The sequence below is a fragment of the Nicrophorus vespilloides genome, unplaced genomic scaffold (genome assembly GCF_001412225.1).
Source record: "Nicrophorus vespilloides isolate i.1.1-1 unplaced genomic scaffold, Nicve_v1.0, whole genome shotgun sequence".
Taxonomy (NCBI): Eukaryota; Metazoa; Arthropoda; class Insecta; order Coleoptera; family Silphidae; genus Nicrophorus; species Nicrophorus vespilloides.
Genome location: NW_017099293.1, coordinates 1 through 9,381, shown reverse-complemented (window position 1 = coordinate 9,381; position 9,381 = coordinate 1). Strand labels below are relative to the sequence as shown.

General features: G+C 34.9%; 1 protein-coding gene and 1 long non-coding RNA gene across 3 annotated transcripts; both read left to right on the top strand.

The window, feature by feature from the left end:
* Nucleotides 1–1,448, top strand: LOC108564321. The gene is made up of 2 exons (XR_001891136.1): nt 1–356; nt 542–1,448. It is a non-coding gene; the product is annotated as an uncharacterized LOC108564321 (long non-coding RNA).
* A 1,814-nt stretch (nt 1,449–3,262) lies between these two features.
* LOC108564323 (muscle LIM protein 1-like) lies at nt 3,263–8,567 on the top strand. 2 transcript variants are annotated; one of them, XM_017923326.1, is made up of 6 exons: nt 3,263–3,401; nt 3,944–4,082; nt 4,482–4,638; nt 7,274–7,400; nt 7,877–7,973; nt 8,116–8,567. In XM_017923326.1, the coding sequence occupies exons 2-6, from the start codon at nt 3,968–3,970 to the stop codon at nt 8,550–8,552; spliced, it is 933 nt and encodes a 310-aa protein (XP_017778815.1). In that variant the 5' UTR covers nt 3,263–3,401; nt 3,944–3,967; the 3' UTR covers nt 8,553–8,567. The 2 variants fall into 2 exon arrangements, with proteins under 2 accessions (XP_017778815.1, XP_017778816.1); XM_017923327.1 differs by lacking the exons at nt 7,274–7,400; nt 7,877–7,973; nt 8,116–8,567 and adding an exon at nt 5,477–5,550 and having other exon boundaries at nt 3,269–3,401.
* The last annotated feature ends 814 nt before the right edge of the window (nt 8,568–9,381 follow it).

Sequence of the window (9,381 nt, the reverse complement as noted above, 5' to 3'; positions counted from 1 at the left end):
AATGAGACTTTTGAAGTTCACAGATATTTTCATATTTCGTTGTTAAAAATACCATTCCTAAGGTCACTGCTATTCTATAACCACACACACACACAAACACACAAAGTGACTCTTACAAAAATGGTTTCAGTGAAATGTCAAGATTTGTTTTCTAATAAAACTTTTAATATATAGAAATAATTTCCAAATGTCAAATATTAAATGTCAAAATTTTGATTTGTTTTACAACAGATTGACGTGTGTCACCGTTGTAAATTTTGGGGGAAATTGTTTTGTCACTGTTGTTCAACCTGTTTATGGTTATGTGCGACGATTTGTGTTCGGTTGTTTGGGCGTGGAGATGGAAACCTTTTCAGGTAAGTTGGCATGGGTCGAGGCGCGGTGACGTGGCGTTTCGAAAATCTGCGAAATTCATTTTTATTAATAGTGGATTATCCGTTATCCGCGCTGCCAAAGATTATTATGCGTGACGGCGGCCCACAGCCGCACTAGATGTGCTCTTTCTTTTATTACTCTTTTATTTTTGTTTTTCAAATTTCAGATGAGGCGACTCTTCGACTTCTTCGATATTCGAATACCAATAGAAATCAATCGGTTCTGTTCGGTGTGCGGAGACAGAAAAGAAAATAAAATATGAATACTTTTGCACTACTGATTCACCTCTCTCATCGTCGCCGCTTCGATTCTAATTCGGTCCTATTCGCACCGTTTGCGTGGGCGTAACAACACAACTCATCTTCCGAAACCGTAACACGCGCACATATCTCATCTCATCTCACCGTTGGAAACATAATACACCTCGAACGGAGGAAGATGGAAGACGCGGAAAGAAGTAGAAGGACCAATTAAAAACGATGCTCGTCGTTGCATCACTTTCGACACACTTTCCTGGAAAAGAAAACAAATTCTGGAAATAGCCTGGATCTCAACCCGATCCTCCACCCAGATTATCTCCCCGGCGTTACATAGAAACCGTTTCCATGCGACACATTCGTTTTGTTGTTTGCTTCATCTGTTTTTTGTTGTTGTTGTTGTTTACTTGTTGCTACTGTTGTTGCCGGTTGTGCAGAAGTGCAACAAACACAGCAGTTGGCAAGCGTCGAGGTCCGACCTGCATTTCCCAAATAACTCGCAAAAACGGACACGATTATTTCTTATTAAATAATCCCGCGTTCGCGTCCAAATTTAAAGGACGCGTTACGTAATTGCCGGATTTACGATCGCCGACCAGTGTAAACGTCCGGCAAAGATAACATTTCATCCAGAATCCCAAATCCAAACGCTACTTATAACTCGTAGTTATGACAACCGGATTTTCTCTTGTTTTTAATGCAAACGTCAACTCTCCTAATTCATCTTAAACGATCCACAACGCATCACTTGTAGCTATGACAACACACTTTGTAAATCGATTCAGAATCTGTTCAAAAGTACCATTTTTTTATTTATTTTGTTAAATCCTCACATCATTTGTAACATGCAGTTATAACAACAATTTCTGTTAATCGATTCGGAAAGTAGTTATGACAACAATTTTCCTTTTGTTGTAGCTATGACAAAAAATTTCGTTTTTATTTAAAAGCTAACATCTACACTCTTGATCAATTCTTTGCAAATTACATGTATTTTATCTGAAAATCTTAAATCCTTTCAGAATCTATTCAAAACATTCGTAATTAGTACTAATTATATCATTTTTTTTTTGATGTCAATTGTTCTAAAAAAATAAATTTAACAAAAAAAATAGCAAAATTTTGAGTTTTCATTATTTTACCTCTACGTATATCCTTATCATATTAAAATTATTTAAAAATTCTAATATTTATTGAAATTATAATATTTTTTAATGTATCTTAAATTAAATTATTCATAAAAGATATGAACATCGCTATAACAATTGTTTCTCGAAAGTGTTGCAATTAATCGAGTATGCATAGAGAAAAACAAACGATGATCATAACAAAAAGTGACAGTGCTAATAATTTACGCGTTAAGATAATAAACGAATGCAGTGAATTCAAAACAAATAAAGTGCGCAAATTTAACGAAGACATCTTGCCACAGTTTGAACTATATCCTGCAACGTTTATTATCGTAGGTTAGAAACATAACCAGAAACGAAAAAAAAAAAAAAAAAAACAATTGCTACTTGAAAGTGTTGAAAAAATGTGACAATCTCCGAAATTATAAACAAATTTAATTGCAAAAAAAAAATACTATTACTTTACTGTAAACATATATAAGGATTTTAAAACAAAACAATTGAAATGGTGACTACACCAAAAAAAAATGTCGAAAAACAAATGAATCAGCCGGATGAATTATTTAGTTAGTAATTGACAATTTCTGATAGTTGTTCCACATGGCATTAACCTAGGTCCTACATACATATTGGAAATGTTTATATTAATGGTTTCATTTTACGATGGACCAAATAACGACTAATTTGCTATAATAAACAACATGTGAAATGTTTGCTTAAAGCTGTAGCAGATGTTCCACGTGGTATTAACCTAGGTCTTATATATAGTAAATTTTTATAAATAAAAAAAAACTGAAAATTAATATGAAGAAGTTGTTGTGAATGCGATTAATGAAGAATTTGAGATGAATGTTATCAGAGGCCATTGAGACTGGAATGTCGGGTTGGATGCGAATCGCACATTGCTGAGATGCTTGAACGTCGACCAAAAGAGGAGAAACTTGGCAATCGAACTCGATTGATAACAGGCTCTAATTATTATTATATTCAATTGATTTTAGAGAAAAATTGTATATATTGTTTGCGAGAATCAAATGAAATATTCTATTTCTAATTTGCTAATTGTATCGATCAGCAAATTTCGTCTGTTTTTCTTAGTCAATGATGAGTCAGGTTCCAATAATAAACAGCGTAAAACTATTTTCCGCACGGGTTTTGTAATTTTCATTTTTTTTTTGTTCGGAAATTTGCGTATCGAGTGCAAAAAAAAAAATCAAATTCGATTTGTGTGCTGAAGGAATGTGAGTGTGTGTGTGTGTGTGCCGGTGTCGGATTTCTGAAAAAGGTGTGGTTTTTATCGAAAAAGTAGATCTGTCATCTCTGCCGTGCATCCAAAAACGAAAATAGATCGCTGCTCAAAAGGCTATTCTGAGTCCGTAATGTAACGAGATGGTGAAGCGAAGCAGGATGCGGCTATGCCGAAGAGGGAGACGGACAGAGGCCCCGGTCCCCACCCCCGGAGCTAAGGGTCGTGTGCAAAAGCTACTTCATAGACTAGCCGCTGCAGCAGCCATCCAAGTCATTCGAACCACGGTGGTAGTCAGTGAGACACACGCACACTCTCATCCAAACACTTACTCACACTTACAAACCATCTCGTTGTAGTCCAGAACTACTACCCTATTACGAAACCGACCAGGTAAATATTCATATTATACATAATACTAAACACACAAACAGAAATAAAGAAAGAAACACCTTGATCCAAGAGGTTCAAGAGATTTGAGAAAGTGAAGCAAAGTGTAGTAATTTCATTGTACAGTGCGATTATCGTGTGCTAAAAATAGATCATCGCAATCATCATCATCGTGAGCTTTGGATTGGAAACCCGAATCATCGATTCACCTGTGCGCTTCCAAATTTGGATCGACTATGATGATGATGATGATCACTGCTACGATGATGATGATGATGGAAAGCGGATGCGTGCGCTCTCTCAACACGCACACCCATAACAAACACACACACACACACACTCTTGGATCTCGGCCAAAGCCTATTTTTACCCTTTGCACATGAATCATAACATCCATCACCTCTCTCTTCCTCTTCCCCCCCATCTCTCGTTCGTCGCGGTTATTAGATTCTATTACCTAATCTGGCCCGAAGCCAAAGAAGCCGCAACTCGACAGTTTAGTTCTTTTCGTTTTATTTAATTTGTTCGTTTTCTTCTCATTGCAGGCCGACAAGTGAAATCCATCAACCATGCCTTTCAAGCCAGTAGAAAACCCCAAGTGCCCGAAATGCGAAAAGTCCGTCTACGCCGCTGAAGAGCGCGTCGCTGGAGGCTACAAATACCACAAATCCTGCTTCAAATGCGGTAAGGATCCATCAACAAAATCGAAACATTTCTTGAATATAATATTTACAATGCTTTAATTACTTGATCAAAAGTAATATTTAACTTCCTGAATACGACTACCATGATTGTCTTACAATCTAAAACCTATTTCAATCCACCATCAATTTCTTGACTCATCAATCAACAAATTGGAAATAATATTTTTATGCTTCAAATCTCAATTTTTATAATCTAGGAAGTGAAATTTAGATTCCTAATATCTCTATACTGATCATGTTTCATTCCAAAGTCTATTTGGATGTTTCACAAATTTCTTGACTAAAATATTCAACTTTCTAAGGACTCTAATTTTGATTTTTGTATACAAAAGTTTGATTTTTTTATTAATTTTTTTTTGTTGTTGTTTTTTTTGTTCAGGACTTTGCGGTAAGATGTTGGACTCCACCAACTGCTCCGAGCACGAGAAGGAACTTTACTGCAAGAACTGCCACGCCCGCAAATACGGACCCAAGGGTTACGGATTCGGCGGTGGCGCTGGATGCTTGAGCATGGACACCGGTGCCCACTTGGGAGGGTGAGTGTCTCCTTGATTCTAAATCTTCTAAATCTATCTACCTACGAGAAAACTTGTATTACGATTAAAAAAAAAAGTCAATATTATTATTATTATTATCATCATCACGTTTTAGTCACGATAGTGAAAAAAAAAAGAAAAAGAAAGAAAGAATGATGGAAAATCGGTATCCGAGAAAAAAAGTACACAACGTAACTGTCAAAGTAAACTGTCAACTGTCAAATTTTAAAACCAGAATGAAGGTTCATCAGATTTGAGGGCTTTTCCTGATATTTTTTTTATATATTTATATACACATATATATATAGATATATATACACACACCCCCATTTCGTACACGTTGATTTAATTGTTGTTGTTTTTTCTGTTGTTGTTAAAAATGTAAAAAACAAAAACAATCCGCTGCCGCAAAAACACAGCCTAACACCTCTGGATTAACTGAAGTGAAGCAATTCATTTGTTCTCGACTATTGTTACAATGATATAAGCAACACACAACACGCGTTCGTCAATTTTTTTTTCATTTGTTTTTCAACGAGATCTAAGGAATCCGAGAGTACTTCTGCTTCTGCCCTAATCAGAGGTGTTCTGCCTGCTTTTGCTCTGGCGAGTTTTCACTTTAATATTATAATTACACACACATAATTTTTTTTTTGTTGGTTGCCGATGCCTTCTTACAAAAGTTTTTTTTTTGTTGTTGTTGTTGTTGTTGTGATTGTTGTTGTTTAAAAAAAAAGAAGAAGAAGTAGAAAGAAAATGAAAACACACACAAAAACATACAGCGAAGAGTTTCCTAGTGTGCATGACCCTATCTTTTTTTTTTGTATTACACTCGTAGCTCCTAAGGACCCTTCCTCCAGGATCTACCTACTACCATCTGGGGGCCGACTGCGAAATTACAAAGACAAAAAACAAAATCAAACAAATTCAAAAACAATACCGCTCTCTCGTGTGTGTCAATCGTCGCAGCCTAAAAACAAGCAAAAACAAAAGAAAAATCAGACCATCTACGATTTTTTTTCAAAAAACAACCCCAAAATTTAATTAATTTACTTATTTATTTAAAAAAAAATGATTAAGATTACTTTATATGAAGAAGAAAAAAATATGATTAAATAAAAAAAAAAAAAACATATATTAATATTAATAACTATCTATTTATTTAATAATTTTTCACTTTTGATCTGCATTATTTACGGTTTAGGACCTTCTTTTATTACTTTCAACCATCGAAATCCGTTTTTTTTTGCTTTTGAAATTGAAACTCAAAATGAAAATCAGAGGGAAATAATTGCAAATGAAACAAAAGAAAAAGAGAAACGAACAAATATGTAAATAATGTCCGGGTTGAAAATACGATTATATCAATAAATATACCAGTTTTAAAATGAAAATCAAATTTTCTTTTATTAATTTTATTTTTTTTCTTGAGAGGAAAAAATCTGGGGGGGGGGATTGAGTGGGCAACGTCAGTCGAGCGCCAACAACAATTGTTTTCGGAGAAACTGTGTTTGCACTAACAACAACAAAAGACACACGAAACTGTTTTCTTTTTTTTTTTTTGTAATTAATTTGTCAAGTCTTCTTCGTTGTTGTTTTGTCTCTTCACCTATTGTTTTTTCGGTGTAACTTTTGTGAACGTTGCCTTCTCTTCTCTCTCTCTCTCTCTTTCTCTCAATCCATCCAAAATCCCTAAAACAATCAAATCCAAGTCCTACTACGTATTCTCTCTCTCTTATTATAACATTTTCTTTCCGCAAACGGAAAGAAAATGCGGAGAAAAAGAGACACCAGAGCTGGGGATCGATGAAACAAAACACTCTATTTTTTTTACATTTTTTTTTATTGTTTTTTTTCACACACACACACACGCACACATACCTTCACGATGGTGAGAATTGGATTTTTATATAATTAAATCGTGGATCGCATGGCTTCAGACGCCAATTACGCTCTAGTTTAATTTTTTCCTGTTTTTTTTTTCTCTTAATTTATAGATAATAATTAAAAACCCATTTTTTTTTGTTACCATTTGTTGTTGTTGTTGTTGTTGTTGTTGATTAACACCGAACCTAGTTGTTGTTGTTGTTATTATCGTAATATTGCTTTCCTACCCTTAACACTTTCGTGGGACGGGGATGGGAAAAGTGCCCTCAAGTTTGACCGAACTCACTACTTTTTTTTTCTTCATTTATTTTACTCTCTCTCTCTTTTTTTTTTGTTTGTTTGTTTTTGTCGTTTGTTTTTTTTTTTAAATTCTCTTTTGTTTTATTTTGTTGTTTTTGTTAATCGATTTCTTTTGTTTTAGTAGAGAGAGAAAATTTTCAAAAACAAAACGAGAAACAATTGAACAAAATCAAAGCAAACAAAAAAAGAAAATGAATTCGTTTCGATCGAATCACGCAAACGCTGCTTCTTTTGTTATCGTATTTCTTTCCTCTTTCGTACACCAGCACCCTTTTTTTTTTATTGTACTAAACAAATATTCCTTAACTTAATTATGATTGTTGAATCCTAACCCTTAATTATTAGCTAACAACTAATGCGTTTCTTTTTATTTCATTTTTTTTTTTTATGCAAAGATCGAAAGTTTTATGTGTTTTTTTTTCTTCTTTTTTTTTTGGTTTTCCGATAGTGATCCGATTATGAACCGAGTGCCGTTGGTAGCTCCGAAGGCGATGTCGAAGGCGCCCGAAGGCGAGGGATGTCCACGCTGCGGCGGCTTCGTGTACGCGGCCGAACAGATGCTCGCCAGAGGACGGGTGAGTTCGCGTCGGACGATCCGAGCCGAACGTCGTCGCGAATTTTGCCGACGTTCGGCTTCGGACGATTTCGGGTGAAACGAGAAACGTATTGTATTAAAGATGCAGACTTTTGCGTGACTAGGGCTGGCACCGGAGGTGTTTTAAGTGCAATAATTGCTCGAGAACTCTGGACTCGACGTCACACTGTGACGGCCCAGACGAAGAGGTCTACTGCCGAGGTAGAATCACACTCTTTGTTTTTTGTTTTTTTTGCTGTTAAATGTTATTTAATATTTCTTACAATTAATTACTTGGTGATCTGTAAATGTTTAATTTATAATTTATATTTTTTTTTTTTTTTTTGAAGCCCTGAAGCACGTCTTTCTTTAATTTATCGTTGTAACTCTTACGCATCGTTGTCTACACGTGTATCTTAATTAATCTTTCTGTTGTACGTCCACATCAACTCTGTGTCTGTTTTCTGTCCGTTCAAGGCTTTCCACAAGTCTTGCTTCAAGTGCGCCGATTGCAACAAGGGATTGGATTCGATTCTGTGTTGCGAAGGTCCTGACAAGGATATCTATTGCAAAGGTGCGTGGAGCACTCCACTATATTACTCATATCTCTCATTACAATTGCATGCATCTAAATCAGTTCAATCAAAATATGATAGATTTGTTGTTGTTGTTCTTTTCTTTAGTATCATTGTGTTATGTCCATTTTTATATTGTAGTATGTTACGGCAAGAGATTCGGACCTAAGGGCTATGGCTACGGCCAAGGCGGAGGCACCCTTCAGAGCGACTGTACCCCCAACCAGTACGTAGCCAAAGATCAAACACAATCATTAACAATTCTTCGTGTTTTCTTCTTTTCAATTCTTTTCGTCTTTTCTTTGGTTTTTGTTTGCTTTTGCGATTTAATAGAACTTTTGTGGTTTAGCTTGCTATGCGCAGCGCTTTGGGCCGAGGGGCATCGGTCATGCCGGTGGAACATTCCTGGGTTTGATGTCAGACGCCTTGGATTTGGAATGGCAGAGGTACAAACATCATTCCAAAAACAAACAAAAAAAACATCGCCAATTAACGCTTCTTTTCATCTTTACTTTTCTCCTAACAATCGCATTAGATTTAAGTTTGTCCGAAGTAAATTGACACTTCAATGTCAGTAACGTCAGTTAAAATAAAGACAAATGTTACTCATAGATAAGTGAATCTCAATGTTTCATAAATATTAGTTCGAAATTGATGTGACTTAAGTAAATCATAAATTTCAACGATGTCAGTATACACCATTTCCAATAAATCAGTTTGCAATTGAAACGTCAAATTTGATGAGACGTCACTTATGTCAAGTATGCTTTTTTAAATATAACATTACAGACATTTCAAATGCAGTTTTTTCAGTCAAACGTCAAATTTGAGTAAACGTCACTTGTGTCAAGTTAGCTTTTTTAAATATAACATTACAGACACTTCAAATGCAGTTTTTTCGGTCAAACGTCAAATTTGAGTAAACGTCACTTATGTCAAGTTAGGTTTTTTTAAAAATAACATTACAGACATTTCAAATGCAGTTTTTTCAGTCAAACGTCAAATTTGAGTAAACGTCACTTATGTCAAGTTAGCTTTTTTAAAAATAACATTACAGACATTTCAAATGCAGTTTTTTCAGTCAAACGTCAAATTTGAGTAAACGTCACTTATGTCAAGTTAGCTTTTTTTAATATAACATTACAGACATTTCAAATGCAGTTTTTTCAGTCAAACGTCAAATTTGAGTAAACGTCACTTATGTCAAGTTAGCTTTTTTAAAAATAACATTACAGACATTTCAAATGCAGTTTTTTCGGTCAAACGTCAAATTTGAGTAAACGTCACTTATGTCAAGTTAGCGTTTTTTCTAAAATAACATTACAGACATTTCAAATGCAGTTTTTTCAGTCAAACGTCAAATTTGAGTAAACGTCACTTGTGTCAAGTTAGCTTTTTTAAATATAA